The sequence below is a fragment of the Rhea americana genome, unplaced genomic scaffold (assembly GCF_003343005.1).
Source record: "Rhea americana isolate MKP2758 unplaced genomic scaffold, rheAme1 scaffold_170, whole genome shotgun sequence".
NCBI lineage: Eukaryota > Metazoa > Chordata > Aves > Rheiformes > Rheidae > Rhea > Rhea americana.
The window spans coordinates 2,001,694-2,025,612 of record NW_028185817.1 but is presented as its reverse complement, the minus strand read 5'-3'; the positions used below and the strand labels follow the sequence as shown (position 1 = coordinate 2,025,612).

The window sequence follows — 23,919 nt, the reverse complement described above, 5'->3', positions numbered from 1 at the left end:
AGRGAATGGTGATATACAAAGAATAAAAGCATTATTCTGTTACTTTTTTAATCTTCAAAAAGAAATGTGTGATTAAACTGCATAAAAATATCTAGTAATTAAAAAAACTGTATCATTAATAGAGTCTGTTATATTTCATCAAAAATGTCCAAAATGAGTCTAAGTGTGTGTGTGTTGGGGGACAGAGGTGAGGAACCTTACTAATCTCCCTAGCTTCATAATAAGGGGGCTTCTTTAAAGCTAATTAAAAATTACAACTAAAGAAGTTAGAGGGTTTTTTGCACCCTCCTTCCCTTCCAAAAAAATTTAAAACAAGATTTGTTTTGAAATTTACTCTATTKTTTAAGAGTCAAAAGTAGATACCTTCTTCTCCCTTGTAAATTTTTATATCCATTGTGAGAGAATTACTTTTTAATGTTGTAAATCCAAATCCTCCTTTAAAAATGTCAGAAAAAAAATAATCTGACTAAAAGATATTTTCTTCAACTTTTGCTGTACTTTCAGATGCAAGCCAAGTCAGGCAAGTTTTCACATTTTAAGAAAAAACTTTCAAAGATGAGAAAAGCATCTCACTAGCATACTCCACAGCCGTCCTCTCAAAAACTGGAACAAGCCCTTTTAAAACAGGAATCTACCACTTAAAACAGCAATCCACTGCTTTTATCTGCTCAACAACTTTTTTTGGTACTTTCCTGCAAAAYTGACATGCATTTTAAAGATTACAAACCTAATGAAATATGCAGAGACAACTCTGGGAATTTTCCCGCTTCGTCTCAAACACAATCTGAAATCATATAGAAATGGTCCAAGAGTTGCTTTGGTGAGATGAAGGGAGGCAAAAAACAGGTTATGAGGAARTGCTGTGGTAAATCCAGCATAGGAGGCTGACTGAAAGCATGCACTGAGGCTAAAACGAAAGTCTAATATTTCAGCKTAAAGAGGTCTACATTTTTAGATCAAAATCACTAGTTATTTATATGGATAGATTTTCACAAAGCAATCTGATCTGGGAACCACTGGACTTTACTTAGAGCATCTGTGTTACACACTCTCAGCAAAGCAAATCTAAGTAATCCTAAAAAAAACTCAAAGAAGTTTTTTTTTCTTTTTTATTGTAGCCTTTGCAGTTATTTCATGTTTTGTTCAAACAGAGAGCTGAACCAGGTATTTCCAACTATGTCTAGAAGCAGGCCCAAGATACTGTGTGCACAGTCCTAACAAGAACTCAAATTATACTGTATGTAAAAAACAATCCCCCCCAAGAAAAAAACTCTCAAAAATCCACATTAAAAAAAAATTCCCCCAGGCTCTGACATTCCTTTTTYTGTTTTCCAATTTGAGAGATGTTAGTGTACATCTAATAAACATGTTGTTTATTATCTTTATTTAAACCATAACTTTTACTAAGCTACAGCAGGGATCACAGGAAGCGTATCACATTGACAAATCAATAATACATGCAGGATCCCAATGCAGCACCTTTAAACCATTAATCATCATGTGTTCTATCCTAATTACACTAAGATGATATTTAACAAAGCATTTTCAACTCATCTCTCTCACTGTTCTACTTCTATCAGTGCAACGAACTCAAAACCACAGCACTTCCGACAAATTCTTGAGGCACCTCTTTTGTTCTCTTTAAATTAAATCTGAATCAGCTGCATGTTTTGTTGAACTGCTAATGCTCTCCACATGTTCTTCTCTCAAAATGAAAATGTTTTCTATTAGAAATGCCTAATAYCATATAGAAAACTGTAAAACCCTCAGACAACCCAAAGTATCTCTTTTAGAGTTTCATTCAAGCATATAAATCACAATTTACCCAAATAAGAACTCAAAGGAAAAATTTATTGCCACAATTAAGCCTATTTTAGAAAAGATTTTAAATTAGACTCCTCTTACTACATTTTGGAGATTCTCTTACCAAAAAGCTGTTTATTTTAAACATTTTAAATGCAATAAGCTATTTTCTTAAAAAAAAAAAGTTTCTAAATTTCACCTAGAGGAGCTTCACAGTTTCCATCACTATGAAAACTATTCTGCACACTACAAACATATATGAAATACAATATGAAGATAACATAGGGAGAAGCATCTTAAATGAGAAAGTACCAGTAACATGGGTTGTAGGCAAAAGCTTAACTATGTCCCCAGAGAATTAATTATGTGTTTTCTTAACCAGAATCACACTTTTCTATGCTTYTATACTATACCACACTATTTTCTGCAACAAAAATACTAGATACAGTTATTGACTTGAAACTTGRTTTCGTCTTCAGGAAAGTGTTGGGCTTCCCTTCCACAAGGAAGCAACTTGCACCTCAAGCACTCACTGGGACAGGTCATACAAGTAGGTTCAATACACAAATAAATGGTTGCAGGACCTAATCTCATCTGCTGTAATACATGCACCAAGTCAACATAATGAACAGCAGAACAGAAAACCGTACACGGAAAACGGGACCAGCTGCATACTTCACCCATTAAAGGGCAAACAAAACCAGCTGGCTTCCACTAGCTTTGCAGAAACAACCAGCTAAACATTTCACTCAGGTATCACAGACCAAATAAAACTCAAGCAGATATTGAAGAACATTTTGGATAACATATCAAGAGCAAGAAAATGCCAAAAAAGACAATCCAAACAGTTGCGTAGAAAGGATGGGTCATTGGTGCTAACAGCACATGCCTTCTAACAGGGGTTAGAAAGAGACGGCTGCAGCGTTGCGTGGCAGTTGTTATAGTGCATACTCCRGAGTAATCCACTGCCGAGCACTCACAGAAGCACAGGGAATCAAGCGCATGGTTAGATCATTTAGGCACTGTGACTATATTACAACTTGTAATACAGTCATATGCAGTTYAGGGACCAAGTTGGATCAAATGATGAAGATTTATACACACAAGTATCTATGTGAGGCATTATTTTTAAACCTCCAGACAGAGAAATACAGGTAGGAGCTGTAACAATAACAAAAAAGCTCTCGAATTTTATAATGTGAAAATATTTTAAATAACCTATTGAAGAGTTCTTTTGTTTGATTTTTTTTTTTATAATAAACAGACATAAAGGAGAAATAAAATGTAAAATAAACCTGGCAACATTTGGTGTCCTTCAAATCTACAATACTCTGACCAATCACAGGCCAATACATGTATCCAGAATTGCATACACCTGGTTTATTATTTGCATTCTTCTGGTATTATGTGGCATTAACACCTAAAGCTTATGATAACTTTTTTTTGGCAGCGATAGTGTTTAGGTATTGCCACTGGTCCCAGTCCAAACCTCACTCTCAACATGGAGACCACCACTCCTGGTTCACCATCACCGACATGAAGGTTTCAAGATAGGAAGCAGGACTCTTTATGGCAGCACGTGCGGATGTGCAAGGACAAGCAGTGCCTTTGCCCTCAGCAACTACCACCAATTGAGAGAAGAAACACGAAGCAGCAACGCACATACATATGAAGCACAAATAATAAGAGAGCAGCAGTTGCAATAAACAGWGCTGTCCAAATGGCGACACAGCCAAGGAAACAGGTTGCTGTCCAGAAAYGCTGGATCTTTAAAATTTCATCGCCAATGAGTTGCTCTGACTCAACTCTCCCAGTTTGTTCCAGGGGCAAAAGTTTCTGGCACTTGTAGTGTGCTCTGCCTTTAAAGCTGCAGCATTATTACATTGAGTTTTATCAAGGCTTTGAATGAGCCCAGTAAATGTTAAACACACATAAATTAAAATTATATTAAGATACAACTAAACAAAAACAAGGAAAGTCATGGGGCTGCCAAAAATACCAGAAAGACTTTTCCCACACGGTATTAACTCACAATAAACCTAATTGGAATAAAAGGTCAAATTTGGCAGATCTTGGGGGTGGGGAGGGGGAAAGCAATTCACACTATGCAATCCCAAGGACGATCTTCCTCCACTGAAACGCTCTCAGACTTTTTACTTCAATAGGTGCAAGACTACACCTAAAATTTTCAATTAGTTATGTTCTACTGACAAAACTGGCATAAGTAGCACTCCTTCTGTGTAAAAGAACACTGTAAATATTTCAGCTTGTATAAAAAATACTCAAGTTTTATCTTTGAAGTTTTATTTAAAATAGTCTTGACAGCTTAATCTGGACCAAACTAAAACAGGAAAAGTAGAGCTATACTTAAACCAAAATTTATTCCTTGATGTAGAAAGCCATTAGTCTGAACATATGACAAGAACTCAAAATGAGAGATGAAAAAAAATATATTAAAGCATTAAATTGACTGAGAGATGCTTAGGAGTGTTTGGTATCCAATAGGATAGAAAATACTTAATACTTGCTAACAACTTCCACCTTTGAGATATGAAACAGTATTCCTTCCCTGTCCTCCCTTGAGAAAAAAAGGAGAAAAAAGCATATGCATTTGACATGGGACTAGCTACAGCTYCCTAAGGCTCAAAAGACTGGCCTGCAGTCAGTACATCCTCTGACACTAAAGCCCAGTGAATTCCCAGGAGATTAGAAGCCACTAATGCTGGAAAACTTTATTTGGACATTTGCACATAAACACTTTTTTTTTTCCTTAATTTCCCACGAATAAAAACTACAAGATACAAGGAAGAACAGAAACATACTGGTAGCAGCCAAATGGGAGTTTTCATGACAGAAAAGCTATTCCTTTACACCTCCTCTCAGCTTTTTAAAGAAAAGTAAAGCCTACGATACAATGATCACAGCAGGTTCTGTGGCAAAGGAACTAAAGAACAAACTATATCTCTTAAAGCTGTCCTCTGCACAGTCAATAACGTTTATAACCACAGGGTATTCCAAGGATCTGGTGAAGATGGTTGTAATTCTCATACAGGTGGGTGGGACCGAAAGAAAACAGCCAGAGCAAAATGTTTTTATTCCATGTAACACCAGCTCAGATTGTTCTCATTCACAGCTTCCCCTCCAGATATGTAACACATCTTTAAACCTCAAAACTTAATATTTATATTCAGAAAAAGACATAACATGCAGCTGGTAAGAAAGCAGACACAAGGTGAAGCAAGTACCCCTGCGAGTGAAACACCCTTCCCACTCCACAACAAGTTCATGAACATGCACAGTTCATCAGACAAGGGCAGCACGAAGAACTGCAGAGAGGGCCTGACAGTTTCAAACTAACCAAGATCAAAAAATAAGATACTTTTAATGTGCAGAAACGAAAAAGAAGAGAAAAGAAACTACATTAAAGTCAGTCACAGGCTGAAGCAAAAACTCATTCCAAAAATCTTCAGCAGGAGGTTTGGAAATCAGAACCAGATCTTGCACTTGGCTTTTATGCCTATAATGAAGCAAGCCAAAAGCCTATACCCAAACACACCTCAACTCTGAGGAGTTTAAAAGCAGGAGCCAAGTTTTGCATCCTGGCTTCCTCTGTACTCAGCATCAAATGCATCACTGCTGTCAGAGCACAACAATGGCATCTGGCACGAAGAGATGCATTTTCTTACAGGGACAGTTAAAACACATGCCCAGTAATAYGCCCAACTACCTCTAGTATGCATGAATACAAACAGATAAAAATGTAGCAACTGTACCCAGAAACTCAAAACCTAGTGCTTCGTTTCCTAGACTGCTGTACTCTGACCAGATTAAGTTTTACATGAAAAGCRTTTTCAAAAAACCTCAACCCAAGAAACACGTAAAACTTTCTCTTGCTGCAGTGGTCTGCTTTGCTGAAGATATTCCCATACCTAACATGAAAAAGCCTCTCCAAACTGTTCTTAATTTCATTCATATTTATAAATGCCATTCTAGACTTCCCTTCATCTCCTCTAATACATAAGATCTTGGACTTGCTCCACTGCAGTCCCTCAAATCAACACAAGTAGAGCAGAAGCTGTCTCTCATGATGCAGCCTAGAGATTGCTCTCAAYGGGAGGTATTTGAGGAATTCTGTAGGTTGCTTATGCTCAGTTCATATTCCCATAAAGGCCATTTCATAATGTGTCCTGGAGGCAGGGGAAAGAAGTTTAGTTGTATTTGAAGCCTGAACCCTTCAACAACAGTAATATCACAGAAATAATAGAAACCTTTGACCTTCCTTCTTTCAAGTAAACAGTTTTTATATATTTTGTTTATTTATATATACATACACACACACGTTTCAGGGTATGTGTGTTTATATACACATATATATCACATTAAAATATATAATACATATACATACATATAACACTAATATATGAATAATATACGATTTATATTATATAGCACATGTGTGTACATGTGCATGCATTCTATTTCAATGTTTCAGCTATGATCTCTTGAAATAAGACCAGTCATGAGCTAAATGTTAGGTTTTTGAAGTAAACTATTATGGGAAAGTTGAAAATAAAAGGACACTATGATACATACAATATCTATATAGAGAGATATATACACTGTTTTTTTTTTTTTTTTTTAAAATACCTGTAACACCTCTTATGATATTACCAGGACACATGCATTAGCTTTACCACTAAAGCCCAATGAAACATGCTGTTCTACAGCACTGGTGCTCAGTGAGAAGAATCTCTTAGTTCTACGGTGACACATGAGCCTGTTGTTTATGCAATCTTGAAGCTCTTAAGACACACACGTTCTTAATTTCTTTAGGCTTTCCTTGTGACAGTGTTGCTGTAACTATGGTACTTCCAAGACACTAACACAGTGATAATGACAATATGTGGCCAGGATCAGCAAGATTTGAAGCAGTAAATTCTACACATTATTAAAATGCAGTATTTAGCTATCTGTCAACAACTCTTCCCCTTCCCAATTCAGAGCACAATCTTCTTCAGGCACATAAAAAGGCAGCGGCAAGACAGAAAACTGAAGTTCCACTAAAACATCCCAAACAACCCACTCTGCTTTCAAATGTCATACTTCCCAAGGCCATTTAATATATTCTGAGAGTAACATAACTAATATAATTAACATTATAGAACAGCAAACAGAAAGAAATTTATTGGTCTGTTATCCTTAACTTAGGACATCACAAGCCTGATTCGTATTCCCAAAACTTCTTTCTCAGAGAACTATTTTGTTTTCTCATTCTCTTCTTAAACTGCGTGAAACTTCACTTACCAATGCAGGCATGGACTCTCACTGAGAGCTGGGTCCTCAGAATTATACTGTGCTTCTTGCCTCTCCTAAAAAAAAGGAAAGGGGAGGGGGGAGAAAAATACATAAAGATGAATTCCCTGAAGTTCAAGCACATTTCACAATTCCCTATAAATCTACACTAGAGAAGTATCAAGTGATAACAATATAATTTCACTTTGTGAGGAATATTTTAAGGTTAAGTATAGTCAAGTATGAAAAGAAAACACAGGGTCAAAGCAAAGGCTGCATATACATCCAGGAATCTGCTCATGCACACTAACTGATCTTTAAAGCACAAGGAAAAAACATGTTCTTCATGGAATGAGGCAAACTTAAGGAGTCCTTCACTGACACTATCTTAGTTTCATCCTGGTCTTAACTAGAACAACTTCAACTCAGTTCCCTGCTACATTCCTGATCTAAACGTTCTGCAGCAAGTTAGTATCAGATGCATCTTTTCATCTGGAAAAAGAGTCCTGTACCTTATTTCTAGGTGCTCCAACCTGCAAACTGGGACCAGGAAGCAAGCAGCACCTCGCCTCTGTCCCCACACCTGCTCACTTGATGGAAAGGGTGGAGTAACAAAAGTCAAAGACCTTTTCTAGCTGTATAGCAGCATACTTTCACACTTTTCTCTGAAACCAAATGTGCAATTCACCTTCCTAAAACAAGTAAAAAACAAATGGCTTCTAGAACTTGCTCAGATACAGCTTAGCTCAAGCTATGCTAACTCTAGACCTAGTTCCATATGCTGGTTGTAGGTGAACTGAAAGACAGCACAAGATTCTGCTGAGAGATGCCAGCATCAAACCCTTTTGCACAGACATCCAGCAGAATTCCCCGCTGCATTTACTTCATCAGAACAAACCCACTATTTATCAGYGAACAACAAAGGTTCCCCACCTTCATGTATTCAACCTCCTACACACAGTTTCAGGAAACAATTTTCATTACATGCCACAAGGAAAGAACAGGTTTTATACTATCTCCAAGAATGATTTGCACAGGAAGGCAGGAGAGTGAACTAGTTACAGATACTTCCAGGGAAATATCATTGCTGGAAGAACTTTGGAAAATAGTACATTAACCAACTGAGAAGAGTGGTTAATATAAAATTATGTTCCTTCTACTAAAGGATCTGATTCCAGTCTCAGAATAGCATACTTTCTTTACAGTTTAAAAATCAGACTTTAAATCAAATTGCTCTGTAGAAGTTCTGCTTGGACACCAGTAGGAAAAAGCTTCAAAAATATGAAAGTTCTCTTAAGGCTGCTCTTGGTTCACAGTTTTTTTTTTTTTTTTTTTTTTTTTTTNTTTTTTTTTTTTTTTTTTTTTTTTGAAATGCCAAGCAGCAGCATGCTATTCTCCCACAAGAGCTGTCTGCAGTCTGGATTTTAAACACTTTCCTGGAAAAATTCCAGCTTTAAACCTGACTCTCTGCCTACCTAAACTACTCCTGCAGTTTCAGTTGGAAGCAGCATTCTTCTGTGCTTCACGTCCTGCCTATTGCTAACAGCTGCCCCATCCCACAGGCGCACCAGGACTCCCAGAGAATATTTGATTCAAAGTACTTGAGGCACCTTTGTGAAAGTGGCAAAGTTAAAATGCTAACTCTACTTCACTTGTTGATATATTGCTTAAATCACCTATGACTGTTACATTCTTACTATGACGCACTATAATTTTTAGAAAGTTAACTAAAATAAAATGGGTTCTTTTTCTACCTCATCATTAGTACTAGAGAAAAACAGATGATATTTCTCTTATGTAAACAGAAGGAAATAGTTCAGTGATTAGGRTGTTCATTCAGGACACAGAAGAACTCATTTTCAATTTCCCTGTTTTACCACAGTTTCCCTGTAGAACTGCAAGTAACTTAAGGCCAGACCACAAAGGTGTCTACATACCAGATTTTAAAAGTCAGGCCTCAAATACTCTGAAGATACACAATTAGTTTCTCCATGCCTCAGATACCCATGTGTAAAACAGGGGCAAAAGCAATTGCTTATTGCATGCTTCTCTAAGGACTCAAATATTATCTAGCACTTAAAAACATTACTATTACTTAACTACTACAGTCTTTGCAGGAGAATTAGGCAAGTAATTTTAAGGGATATATATCTATAAAGGAAGAACAGTAAAGAACAGCAGGATGGAGGGCAAAAACAAACAGCAGGTTATTATTATGCCATTAATTTTCAAAAGTTAATTTCAGTAAAATATTCTAACTTGCTATAAATGTTATCTTTCTCTGTGCAAACGCTAAACCAGAAAATCACGGCTTCAAAAACACAGAGATGAAATGTGGCAAGAAAAAGCTTCTAGCCACATAGGTGACTAAGAGCAAATTTGTTTTTTTCATCTAAAATCAGTGGCTTGCTTATGGCAAGGGATTTTCAGGAGATGAAAGCAAAGCTTATTTTTCTCCCGAAAGGAAACCACAATGGCTCTGTCTACCACTGCAGCACTGGGGCGGTGAGAGGAACCAGCCCTCTATCAGTTGCTACTCACCACGCCAGTACCAGAGAAACTTCCACACCAGTACAGGATAAACTTGGAGATCACTTTTCACTGAACTACTAAGGAACACCTACAGATCCACACTTATTTTCACTAGGCCTCCATAACCTGCACCACACCTTCCACCCTATGTTTCTAACACTATTTCTCTTCCATGACCATCATTATGTCCAGATTTCTGCTCTCCTCAGACCTCAAGGCCTAGGGGCTGAGGGGGGAGTTAAAACTTTTTGATAAGGATCATCTAGAAATCCTCTATCATATTGCAACATCGGGGGGGGGGGGAAGCAAAATAATGGAATAGAAGAGTCATCACACATCTGATTATTAAAACAAGCACAGGATCCTTTGGCTCCACAGCCAACCCAGTTATGGAAGAATAAACCAGACTGAAGTCTAAGCTTTGCAAAGCTGCCTGCTAAGTCCTTTATGAACAGTTGTAGTACAGACAGCAGGAGGAAAAGGATATCCACTCTCAAATCTTGCTGTAAGGTTGCCAGTTAAAAAAAATAAAAATGTCATATAATGCCTGCATATAAGAGATTTCCTGAGGAAGCATTTGGAACCTCCATAGCTTGAGGTCAATACATTAATTCCTAGAAAGCAGAAGAGAAAAGGAAACGGGAACTGCGGTACCATGGGAATAGAGGTCCCAGGGAGATGGAGTTAGTGGCAAAAAGGGAAGACTAGGGGGAGGGGGGGAGCACTCACACAGAGAGAGAAGTTCGGAGCACTCTGAATTATGGGCATCTCAAAAAGACGCCTAGGCAAAAATCCAGCAAGCCGCTAGGTTGCACCTGCCTAGGTAAAGCAGTCTACTTCACAGGCCTTTATTTCCTCAGCTTCATTTCAGGATTTGGCCAAAACAGCTATCTTGCATTGCCCAATGATGAAAGCATGGGCAGGCCACTTGGGAGGAATATACAGATCTCATCCAAGTACACAGGGATGAGAATACGAGAGGGATGTCAAGGACGAGAGCAACTTCTTTAAATACACTGGTAACAGAAGGAAGACTAGGGGAAATGTGGGCCCATTGCTGAATGAGGCAGGAGCCCTGGTAACGAAGGATACAGAAAAAACTAAAGTCCTGAATGCCTTCTTTGCTTCAGTCCTTACTATTAAGATCAGCCCTCAGAAATCCCAGGCCCTGGAGACCAGAGAAAAAGTACAAAGAAAGGAAGACTTTCCCTTGTTGGAGAGGGATCAGGTTAGGGATCACTTAAGCAAACTGGACACCCACAAACCCACAGGCACTCACAGAATGCAACCATGAGTGCTCAGTGCTGGCGAATGTCAGAGCCAGGCCACTCAATCATCTTTGAAAGGTCATGGAGAACTGGAGAGGTGCATGAAGACTGGAAGAAAGCCAATGTCACTCCAGCCTTCAAAAAGGGCAAGAAGAAGGACCCAGGCAACTACAGGTCAGTCAGCCTCACCTCCATCCCCGGGAAGGTGATGGAACACCTGGCTGGATTCTGGCTGTCATCTCCAAGCACATGGAGGAAAAGAAGGTGGTCAGGAGTTGTCAGCATGGATTCACCAAGGGGAAATCCTGCTTAACCAATCTGATAGACTTCTCTGATGGAATGACTGRCTGGGTAGATGAGGCRAGAGCAGTGGACGTTGTSTACCTTGACTTCAGCAAGGCTTCTGACACTGTCTCCCATAACMTCCTCCTAGGCAAGCTCAGGAAGTGTGGGTTAGACGAGTGGACAGTGGGGTGGATTGAGAACTGGCTGAAAGGCAGAGCTCAGAGGGTTGTCATCAGTGGCATGGAGTCCAGTTGGAGGCCAGCAGCAAGTGGAGGTCTGAGCAAGGCTCAGTACTGGGTCCCATCCTGTTTAACTTCTTCATCAATGACCTGGATGAGGGGACAGAGTGCCTCTTCAGCAAGTTTGCTGATGACACCAAGCTGGGAGGAGTGGCTGGCACACCTCAGGGCTGTGCTGCCTTTCAGAGAGATCTGTACAGGCTGGAGAGCTGGGTGGAGAGCAACCTCCTGAGGTTCAACAAGGGCAAGTGCAGGGTCCTGCACCTAGGGAGRAATAACCCCAGGCACCAGTACAAGCTGCAAAGCAGCTCTGCCGAGAAGGACCTGGGAGTGCTGGTGGATGACAAGTTGACCATGAGCCAGCAACGTGCCCTTGTGKCCARGAAGGCCAATAGTATCCTGGGGTGCCTTAGGAAGAGTGTTGCCAGTAGGTGGAGGGAGGTGATCCTCCCCATCTGCTCAGCCCTGGGGAGGCCTCATCTCGAGTACTGCATCCAGTTCTGGGCTTTCCAGTACAAGTTTCCAGTGCGTGGAACTACTGGAGAGAGTCCAGCAAGGGGCTACTGAGACAATGAAGGGACTGGAGCATCCCTCCTATGAGGAGAGAAGCTAGGCTGAGAAAACTGCGACTGTTCRCCTTGGAGAAGAGAAGACTGAGGGGGGAATCTTACCAACATGTTTAAATATCTGAAGGGAGGGTGYTATGAGAATGGGGCCAGATTCTTTTCAGTGGTGCCCAATGACAAGACAAGAGGCAATGGGCACAAACTGAAACACCAGGAAGATCCGTCTTAACTTCAGGGAAAACTTTCCTGTGAGGGTGACAGAGCACTGGAAGAGGTTGCCCAGAGAGGCTGTGGAGTCTCCTTCTCTGGAGATAGTCAAGGCCCAYCTRGATGCAACCCTGTCTAACATGCTCTAGGTGACTGTGCTTGAGCAGGGAGGTTGGACTAGATGATCTCCAGGGGTCCTTTCCAATTTCAACCATTCTGTGATTATATGATACTTCTTTCCGTTCCTAGCACCCAATTCCATACGAAAAACTGCATTTTCCTTGAACTGTCCTGCCTTCATGGATTTGCTTGCCATACCTCACCCAGGCAGTTTCATCTTTAGGGGAACACAGAGGATAGAAATCATTCTTGGGTACTATTACCCTTCACTTACCCTCTCCATTCCTCTTGTTACCAAAACGTCTGGAAATAGGAAGTCATCTTCCTCAACTTTTTGGGTTAGACTTTTGTCTTCCAAAAAGATGTCCCCAGCTGCAAATCAGGGGTAATATCCCTCCAGTTATTAGACAGAGGAAAATTAATGCAAAGTACAATCAATAGAACAGCCAACCTTTCCTACTGATCTCCAGAATTCAAAGCTGTTGGAAATCTAGAGCACCCATCCTTAGAGACAACATGTCACATGGAAAAGATACATTAAATACAACTGTATAATTAAACTGCTACTTATATTACATCCTTAAGTGCACAAGTAACCCACCAACCCTGACAGAACTACACATGGGGTATCCATACACTGCAAAGTATGTTTCTTTGTGCAAGGAGAAATGATGTATTTCAAACCCAGGTAAGTGTGTAGCACCTTCATTTCCTGTCCATAATTCATTTTACTTTTGATGCCTAAAAATTTAATTCACTTTTTTTTAAATTTTGAAATTTTGAAATTTTTTAATTTCACTTTCTTTTAAAGTCTGGGACTAGTTTCCCTAAGACATATGTTTCAACAATAAAAAACACAACTACTGGAAAAAATACACGGCGTTTCAGAGAGAAATTTCTTAACAATGCCAACTAAAATCCCTTCTCTATAAACACCAGTAAAGTTATTAAACTGCAGAAAGAAATTCAGTGAGGAAGTTGATGACACCAGAGTAAGTAATACAGGCCATGAGAGGAACACTGAGACAGTAAAGTAGGAAGCAGATCCTAGGAATCAAGCTGAGTCAGAAACAAAATATGAGAGCATGAGAGAAAGCAAGGAAAAGCCCTTTCTGCCTTTAACCTCTTTTCTGGGCAAGAGGCACTATATGTAGTTAGTTTGGGGTGAATTTTCCAGTTCAGATACTAAATCTGCTGGAAAGTCCCATTAAGGGGTGAAAAAAGTTCAATGCAGTTGAGTAGATTTTTTTCTACGATTCTTTCCTGATTATACCGAAACTCCATCCACTAATTTGAAACAAATGCGCAACTCATGTTTGAGCTATTCCTGCTGCTGTCTACAAGTCTTTATACTAATATCTAACTTGTCCTATCAAAGACTAATTGAAACTTATCCGATAAAAAAGGAAATGTGATCTTTTTTCTAGAAAGTGTCACTAGCTAATAATAAATAGTAAATACAAGGAATAGAAGATTAAAAAAGCCTAGTTTCTGAATGCTTGTGTCAACTATTACACATATAAACTAGTATCAGTTTTTTTTTTAACACAGTGCAGTAAAGATAACCTTATATATGAGACTTCAATCCATATATAGGGAAGGTTTATTCAAAAACATTTACCTTCCAAATCAGTGGAATCATGAGACATTAGGGCAGTGATCTCTGAATTTCTCCAGTGTAAAATTGTATTTTAATGCCATACAAGAGATTTTACATACCTGATGCATTTCCAGTGGAGGAGACAACTTATTATGGAGATATTATATATTTTTCTTCATTTAATACAAGAGGTAATGCTTACCTCAACCAACACAAAGAGATATGAGCTTTCAAGATTTTTCAATTAAAAGTAAAACTGTTTGCATTCTTTTCTTCCCTACATAGGGAGAGGTATGAAGCAGAGGCAGCTTGATGCTTTGTTTTTCCTATCAAATATGCAGTTTAGAAAAACAGGTACGCTAGTAATACAAAGCTTCCCCTCGCCAGTTTCACAGATTGACTAGGAGCAGATGGGCTAATTTCCAACTCCTGATATCACAAAAATAGCATTAAAAAAATAGAATCAAAATAGAATCAGCTTCTAGAAATGACCACATGCCCCAGCAATAATTCAGGAAGGCACTTAGACATATGGAATATGCAAAAGAGTGAGAAAAGGCAGTAAAAAATGCCTGTAGAGAGAATGCCAAACTGGGGGATTGGGGGGGGGGAGGGAAGTGGAAGACAAGAGTTCTGCAACCTATACATCCTATATATGTACATATACACATACATCCTATATATGTATACATATACAAATGGATAAACTATGACCCTGTAGCCACAATTCGACTTTCCAGAAGCTAGTATGGGCTATCATAGCAGAGGAGGTCTATTTCAGCCTTCAGCACAGGTTTAACAGCATGCTTTAAAGCCTTCCTGAGACGTGGTCATTATGCTGGAAGTTCGTAATATAAGCCACTGTAATCACTACTCTGCATCATTCATAATTCTACTTGTAATACACTTTTTTTCCAAAGAATTCAGTCACTCAACTCTAATTTTGCAGTGACAGAAATCCAAAAATTTTAAGTACATCAAAAAAGGAAAGAATATACAATAGCATATTGGCTCTCATTTAATTTCAGAATGCAAATATCTATAAACAACGAGAAGCATTGAGCATTTTACTATCACAATGAGTGGAAGCTAAAAATGACATTGACGATGTTTTGGTAGATAACGTCCAATTAATGAGGTTCTGCCTCTCTTTCACTGGTCTCAAAAATAATTTGTAAGTGTTAAAACCCACTCCATCTGTGAAAGTCCTCTCTTCCTACTTCTGCAAAGCAGCTACATGGTAAGCAGTTTTAAAGGCTGAAACTGCAAGACAGCATAAGGTACCCTGTGTCTAGCTTCTTTATAAATGCTGCAGTGCTGTTCTTCACACTTTCATATATAATTCACTAAAAATCTCCATTTTAAATATAAAAAGGGGAAAGCTGCACACCTTCTGACTAACATTAAAAAGGCCTTGCAGAATCAAGGAGCAGAACTGGAACCCAGCTTGCCATGAAATGCATAAAGTCTCACTCAGTGTCAGCAACCATGCTGCTACTGAGGGTCCCTTTTTGTTATGTTTCCARCTGGATTCAATCCCTTTAGATGACCTTGCATTTTCACTGAAGTGACTGTTTATAGAGCGTACACTAACAGTGCTACGCAAAAAGCCTACAAGGCTGTTTCTACACGCATTCCCAAAACTCTTTCCCATATTGCTCTAGCACTCATTTTTTTCTAACTCCCACTACTAACTAAGGTTCTCCAATACCAGAGGACCAGTATTCAGCCTATTAACCTATTCCAACTTTCTCAACCTTAATATAAGTTTCAGGACCATAACTGAAAAGAAGCATGAACTCTGGTATTTCTGATGTACACTAACCCTTCAAGATGACAGAATCRGAAAAGGGAAAAAATTGACAAAGTGTTTGCATCTCATAACAGTAATTTTTAAGGGCTATTCCAAATCAGGTTTTTTTTACATTCACAGAGAAAAATTCTATGCAATCAGCTACATTTTTCCCCTCATCCTGGAAATCAACCAACCAGAAGAAGCTGCTAATGTCTTGAAGTAATCCAGAGCAGCTATTATTACATATGTTATGCATTAGTTCTTCAGCAGTCTATAGGGTACAATGTACCCTGACTTCTCTGGGTTCCTGCTGAGGTCTACAGTGATCTCCTGGAAGGCCTGGATAGCAGGGAGTGCTCAGCCACCAGTAAAAAAGCAAAAGAACACATGGACCCAAGAAATAGCCATGGTAGAAATGAAACATTCAAATTATTTCCTTTTTAAGAACACTGTAAGAGAAAACGATTGAACACAAATATGCACTAACAGTCTTGACCGCACCATATTTCATTCCTTCTGAAGAAAAATAGAGGAACAGGAATGAAGAGAAGACAGATACTAGGAAGCAACCCAGCAGTCATAACCATTGAATACCTACATCTGAAAAGGTCACATTTGCTAATCTCCATTATATATCAGCACAGCTTTCTGACTTGCTGAGATTCTGGCCCATTACAATTTAATGCAGACTCCTCCTCTCTTTTCCAAAAAATCTATGTATGATGTTTGTTAACATACACAGTATCTTTTTTGTGGGTAGCTCACCACGCTTCAATAGGGTGCCATTTCCCTGTCTATCTCACCTCCCCATGCACAGCCCTAACATTTAAACTGAAATCCAAGCTCTGTTCTACAAGCGCTCTTCTACTGTATCTTCTCAACTGCATACCACATAATAGAAAATTCCCTCACACACAAAATTCATTTTGATCAATTTTCTCTCCCATTGGTCATGTTTTGATTTTGATAGACTAGAAAAGTTGAAAGGGATTTAAATCCCTAAGATTACAAAGACCAAAACCCAGTAGAGAAACATTTAACAAGCTTTTGATATACTAGGTTTACCAAATAAAAGGCTAATCAACATAAGATCAGAAACGTGTAAATTATCAAGAATTGTACAATTCTTTATTTAATTCTCTTGACTATCAAGCAGTATTAATAACCTCCCATGCAAAGGAAGCCCATTTATTTTCAAACAGGCTTGGTTTATTAAAAAAACTATGTAGGCAGTAGACTGTATTCTACTCTTTGCTAACATCTATGGCAGGGTTTGGGGTTAATTTTTTTTAATTTATTAGAGCAAGTATGACTGGCTAGTATTTGTATAAAATGCCAAAAAGTATTTAATATTTTTACTTTATTTACAGATATTAACTTAGTAAGCATAAGTTAATAAGTTAACTTATTAAATTATTAACTTATTACTCAGCAGAATTATAGTGGTTAAATTTCCACATATATTAATATCAGATTCCATTTAAGTAAAGGGCTCTTTATGAGATTAAGTCTTTAGAGTCACAAAAATATAGCATAATTTCTATATTAGGCCTCTTTAATAAGTAAAAAAAATGTATACCATCAACTGAGATGGCCTGTCATCTTGATTATAAATGCTTTATTTTGTTATTTTTATGCACTATGCTACAAACAGCTGGAATCTTGGTATCTATGTCAAAAACTTAATTTATATAACATTTTGAAAATAGCACTTACATTGTTTATCTCGAGCAGTTATCCACTCCAATGTAAAGCCTAGTGAAAGGCCTAGCGAAAGCCTAGCAATTCCTTAACCAGAAGGGACAAACTTTACAAAGGGAATGTTGCATTTAGGTAGAGGTGAAGGGTGGTGGTGGGGGAAATAATGTGCCCCACAGCATTTCAAGGAAACTTAGATTTTTAAGGGTGCCTACTTTTTAAGGACAYAGCCATCCCATCTCCTCAGGTCTATAATAAAGGGTTTTTATTTTCAAAATTGACTTTTCTGTGTAAATATCTAGTTATGATTCATTATTATTATGAGCAAGGAAGACCTCAGTCATTACCCTGCCTAAGTTCATCTTTGTGTAATAGGAGAAGGCATCAATTCTATTTCACTGTTTTCTTTCTTTCCTCATGAACTTTTATTTCAAAATATGAAATCATTCAGATCTCCTAATATTTTTCTAAAGATCTAGATATTTCAATTAAATGAATTTAGCTACATTTAGAACTCATTGATGCTTCTGAAACAAATTACATTTTCAAGCTTCCTAATGATTAATAACTCAATTTAAAAAGTCCATTAAAAGGTGTGGGGTTTTGCCCCCCCCCCCTTTTTTTTTTTTTAAGTCATACTGCACTCTTCTGGGCTCCTTGTACTTCACTTTCTAGTGAAAAGTAATTATTTTAAGGGAAGATGCACACAATATTTGACAATGATGAAGAGTCACAAGTCTATCTAGCACAGCGACAGAACAAATGTGTTTTAGTAGCTATCTCTAGAAATGCAGTCTGTGGCCAAGCAGCCTTATTATTCTTTATTATACTCTAAAAAAAAAAACTCTAGCTCAGACAGATATATCATAAAAAGATCATCACAAGCAGAAGCGAAGTTTGATGCTATTAGGAGCCATGACTTTTAATTCAAGATCTTCTGGTACCTTTCAGTCATATAGGTAACATAAAGACTGCCTGTGCTCTCAGTCTTCACTAAGATCTATACATCCTTCCATTTTTGAAGTGTTTAAACATAAAAATGCTTAAACTCACGTTGCAACTTTGGATCTAAGTTTTCCCTTAAAAGCTACATGAACTCATAAGGCTTATAGCAAACTAGCCAAATCCCRTATCTGTTATACTTTGGATTATAGTATTAAACCACCACAGTGATGTCTGTGATGCACCTTGTTGAAGATTTAAGCAAAAAACAAAAACAAAAAACAAAAACCACCCACACACAGAAAACATACCCCATCTTCACAGTACTTCTACCCCAGAATATTTCAGTAAGCCCTATTTTACTCTCTCCTTAGCAAGGACTTCTGCCTTTAAGATTGGTGTTGCCAGTTGCTTCTGGACAGAAAATAATAATCATGGGCTCTGTAGGAAACTTGGTTGTGCTAGAAAGGAAAATTATGTAAAACCTCTAAAAGCTAGAGGGCTGTTTTGTTTTTAAACTAGTAGGCAGCAGAGCTTCTTGCAAGACAGCCTAGACAGAGAGAAATAAATTTTTATTTTCAATTGAAGCTGCCGGCAATAGCAGCAAAGTGATTCTAAGTCGGTGCAGAGCAGTGAYCTTACCTTTACCACAGCTCTATTCTGCAGGGCTAATAACAGTTTGAACTCTTCCCTCTTCACCCCTCTTCTCTCACACACATATATACACACAGACTTCCTCATCCTGCTTCACAGAAGAGCTGTAAAGAGCGACTGGCTCATGTTTGCAGACTGCACGCAGCCTGGGAAACATGAGATAAATTTTTAAGTGTTAGGATCAAGGTTTACCCTCTTCAATTGCAGTAACTGAATTCAGTGAAATTAGTTCCTGGCAAACAGAGATCAGCCCCTTTCACTTACTGTCACCCAGTAAGATTTCCCTCCCACTCCCAATCAGTCCCCGACACCATTAGTGTTCTGATTAGGTTCAATATTTGCAAGTCACTCGCAGCACGGCTGGCTCTGACTCAACCACGGACCAATTTGGGTTGCCCCCAGCCTCTCCTGAAATAATCGGCTGGTGTTTTCATCCTCCTTTACCACCACTACCAAAGCAAACGCAACGGGCTCCTGAATTAAATCAAACTTCTAACCTCGCAACTCTTGCCAGTTTATCCTAAAGACAGCATAAGCTGTCTTTAGAAAGCTAACCTCAATTTAGTGATTTAATAGATTGACAAATTCATACTACATACACTGAAAATGTTGTCAGATTTGGCCAGCATACAAAGGCAGCTTCACAACTTATCACATAACAGAWCTGCATCTACTATTGTCTGCTAGAACAATTTAAATGTTACGAAAGCTTCTCTAACGCAGATGTTGCTCTTAGTGAAAAGCTTTCAAAGCACACACACACACAACACAGGCTTCACGTTTTGCTGCAAGAGACTCCAAGAGCGTTCCAACTTCTTGGTGGATCAACCTTCTCTGGTAACCACATCTATGTTTCCAGCAGGAATACTTTAATGAGAACAGCATCCAACAAACAGCCCCTTAGCTCAGAAATGGCCCGAATTCCTTGGGGAGAAGCATGAACGGCATGCCACCAAAAGCAAGAGTGGCAACAGACCTGCTCTAAAGCACATTATTTTTGCAATCGATTTCCGCATTTTCMTTTCAGCACCCATGCACTTCTGTCTTAACTTACAATCATCTCAAAGACAGTAAGAAATGCTTCAATTGGGCACTGCCTTAGAGCCAATTTGCCTTGTAGTTTAAGATACTCCACATCATCAGTGGAAAATGAACTATTTCTTGATGAGCGCATAAAAGATGGGAATTTTTGCCTGAGTTCAAGTACTTCAATCTATTAGCTTTTCTATGAAAAGGAGCTACAAGCCAGTACCTACACCCATAAAAAAAGTGTTTCTTAATGTACCATTAATCAGGCAGCATAAACCACAGGCTTTGATTTCAAAGCTGTTAAGATATGGTTTGACTGCAGTCRGAAGGTGATACGTTTCTCCATTCAGCTATAGACTCAAGAAATAAAAAAAAAGTTAAAAAGATCTTATATTCAAGAAAAAGTTGTATAAAAACTAAGCCTTTTCAGGGAGAGACAGAGTGTATATAAATGGACAGAAGAATTAAGAACTTCTCTAAAAACTGTCAACAAATTTTATCCAAACAAATAAGTTCTTCACAGATTATCATCCAACAATCCAACTGCCATGTTCAAGTTCATGTTAGTCTCATCAAATAATGAAAGTGAAGGAGTTCAGGAGAACAGAAATAGTCTATTAAATACTAACATATATCTCCAAGAACACAACAGATGGATGACAGTCAGTGCTAGTAACCCTTTCTTGCACATGATGGGCAGCTGGAGACAAATACATACACTTATCTTTAAATTATTTTAATGGGCTTTCCTTTCTTGCCAGTTTTCCCATTGAATAGCTGAGTGTGATTTCCTAATGTGTCCGTATCCTGTTCTTGTAAAACATATGCAAAGCATTTAAACATTTAAAATAGTATTTTAAATGTGTTGTCCAAGAATACTGAGTTAAATCAATCATTTGATAAAAATGGACAGAGAAATGAATAGATAGCAACCACGCAGATACCTGTTCATTCTTCATATGGGAAGAAAAATCTAAAAAAAACTTTACTAATCTGGGAAGAAATAATCCTAACAGAAGTTTCCCCAATTGAAAACCAGAGAAGCAAAATCTTGCAGATTAGTGTAAGCAAAAGGTACAGAAAAGAATAAAGCATGCTCATGAAGACTTGCACAAAGTTTGTCCCTGTAGATCGTTCCAATATTGTTATGTTCTGTATTTGGCAGCATGACTTTTACATTTACCTGCCTCACTCCCTACCAGCAACATATAGATCATGCAAACAATACATACGAATGCCAGAGAAGGGAAAAGTATCTCGGGTTATACAGGCTTGCACTTGCCTAGGTAACCATCACTACAAAGTGTTGTATTTGTACATCCACCTACTCTTCCTAAAGCCTAACACTAACCAAGCAGAGTTTTCCTTTCATCTTTCTTTCTCTTTCTAAATGGAAATGAAGTTAGAGGGAAGGAGAAGGGGAGGGGGCGGGTGAGAATCTCAAAAGCACAGAGTAAAGCATTCAAGGGATTCACCAAATCTGAAGACCCAGATTAGCAGTGTGTAATTATGCAGAATACTAGTGTATTCTGACTAAATGCTAGTAAAGTTCCAGGTTGAGTCTTCCATACATTTCACCAAAAAGTAGTCATTTTTGCCAAAAAAATGCATCATTTTTTCACACTATGAAAAATGCAGTAAGTTAAAAGTGGGGCAACATTTGTTGCATTTATCCTCTACAGAAAAATCGCTGTGTAAACAAATCTCAAAGTGCAATGAGAGCCTACCCCCTTTCCCTACTTTCTGAATCATGATGCTGACTACCTCTGTTTTTAATGGCTCGATTTCCACATATTAAAATGACGACCTTCTATAGGCCCCTAAAATATGTGAAAGCTGACTGCTGCCCTCATAGTCACTAACAGACCATTTTTCAAGAGTTGCTCTTATTCATGAACAAAGCTGTCTCCCTTCCTTCCCTCCCAAAAATCTAACGAAAAACTCAAACCACATACACTTGCTTTCAGCTGAATTTGTATCCTATCGTTTTGTGAAACACTGATATTTTTGTTTAAATCTATCTTCTATTTTTGCATTAAAAAGAACACAAGTTAGCAAACAGAGATTTGCATCAGAGATTCTATTTTAACGGTAATATTGCTTCTGGACAGAAAAAATAAGAGTGGAAGGCTTGTTTCCTCACTTCTTGTCAACCTAGCATCATGTTCTCCTGCTGCAAAGATAGTATGTCACTTGATCAGTGCTTTTCAACTTTCAGGTTATACGCTTTCCACTGTTGTCAGTAGTTCTCACAAACTTCGGTGTTCTTCCCAGGTATTTTGGGACTAGATAAATTCTGGTCATGTGGTTTCACCAGCATCTGCACCTCAAAAGGATCAGGTTACATTTGGATTTTCGCCTGAATCTTCTTTTCACTTGAAGCAATGTGTGTGTTGAAATACTATGATTTTAGAAAAATTAGAAGGATCAACTGAGAACCTCAGGACAAAAAGGCACAGAGCAAAGTAAAATAAATGAATCTCCCTCCTCAGCTAACTAGCAGTTCATCATTTGTTTCCATCTCTTCAGGCAAGAATCTCTTCCAGTGCTCCCAAACACCAAGTGGGACTCACAGTTTTGGCTCCATGAGAGCAAAACGCCAGATACAAGTCATCTAAAAACACCCAAAACCATAGTCACAGAACAGAAGCAAAAGGGCACTTGCACAATAATTTTTTTATTCTTACGAAGAGCTCTGCTACCTTAACTAAAACTCTGGCTTGTAGTACCAATAAGAGCTCCAACTTTTTTCACAATTAAAATAAGCAAAAAACTGACTAGGTGGGAAAAAGTAGCTTTAATAATTTTTCATAAACTTCCTGCTAGAAGTCATTTTCTCATGCCTTGAGGAGAAAAATTCCAGCTTTTATGATTTGCCAATTTAATTGATAATACTAAAAGATAATAACATGAAGAGATTCCTCAAAGTTACAGAAAAGACTTTTCAAAGAGAAGTCCTGCTGCCTTAATTATCCAGCTACATTCCTTCACAGAACGTAAGCAGTTTAGCCAGCCTCAACAAAAACTATTTTAGAACTGTCCTACTTTACAGTAGGACATCATGAATATATATGTGTGTATATCAAACTAAAAATTCTGCTCTACATTTGCCAATATGCTGCTTTGGGTCTCCTCTCCTTTTGGAGGTTTTCTATCCGCATCATATTTGGCAAGGGGTGCTTTATAATTGGACATACAGCTCTTAGCAAATACTTTGATCTCAGGTCAAATCTCCTTTCTCTGCACTAATCCCATTTAGGAAGCAGACTTCATATTTACTGCCAGACCATTAATGCTTTTGCTAGTAAGCACAATTTATTGAGCAACAAACATCAAATAGAAAATTAATATTTTGTACTGCTGGGGCCTTAACCCTGGTAGAGGTCACCAGTTTCCATGGATTTGTTACTGGAGAGCCTGGGCTAGTCAGATTTGCAGTGGTTTAAGCTGTTAGTCCATTGCCGGAGGCTCAACTGGAGACACTTATTTTTACCAGAAGCAGATTACCACCTCAGTTTAGTTAGTGGGAAAAACACAAACAAACAAAAACCACACATCGAGTGCACAGATAGATGAGTTAATTCCCACGGGATAAACAGTGASAACTTGCTTATATAAACCTACTCTGAATTTACCGCAGGGTAAGAGCATGCACAGGAATAGTTGCTAGGCAATAGGAAACATAGCAAGTTCACAGCATTTATTTATTACCCAGCACAAACACTGCTCCAGGCAGTCCCACGGTGGCCTGAAAGCTACAACAGTGGACCAGAGGTGCACACCTTTTCCTGACGTCTGTTGTTCAAGGCCTGAATCCTCAAATTATTATTAAACTCACAACAGGGTTCAGGTTCCCAGTATTTCAGCAGCTCTTTCTGGCAGCCCTACC

The 23,919-nt window shown here is 38.4% G+C and overlaps 1 protein-coding gene across 1 annotated transcript in view; it reads right to left on the bottom strand.

Annotated features, from left to right (window-relative positions):
* Window positions 1-6,479: 6,479 nt before the first annotated feature.
* LOC146598079 (FH1/FH2 domain-containing protein 3-like) overlaps window positions 6,480-23,919 on the bottom strand; it is a 56,537-nt gene continuing 39,097 nt past the window's right edge. The window contains exons 3-4 of the mRNA XM_085301001.1: window positions 7,108-7,172; window positions 6,480-6,682 (exon numbers count right to left, since the gene is read on the bottom strand). Of these exons, the coding sequence (XP_085157127.1) occupies window positions 6,633-6,682; window positions 7,108-7,172 (115 nt within the window). The 3' untranslated portion in view covers window positions 6,480-6,632. The remainder of the gene's footprint in view (window positions 6,683-7,107; window positions 7,173-23,919) is intronic.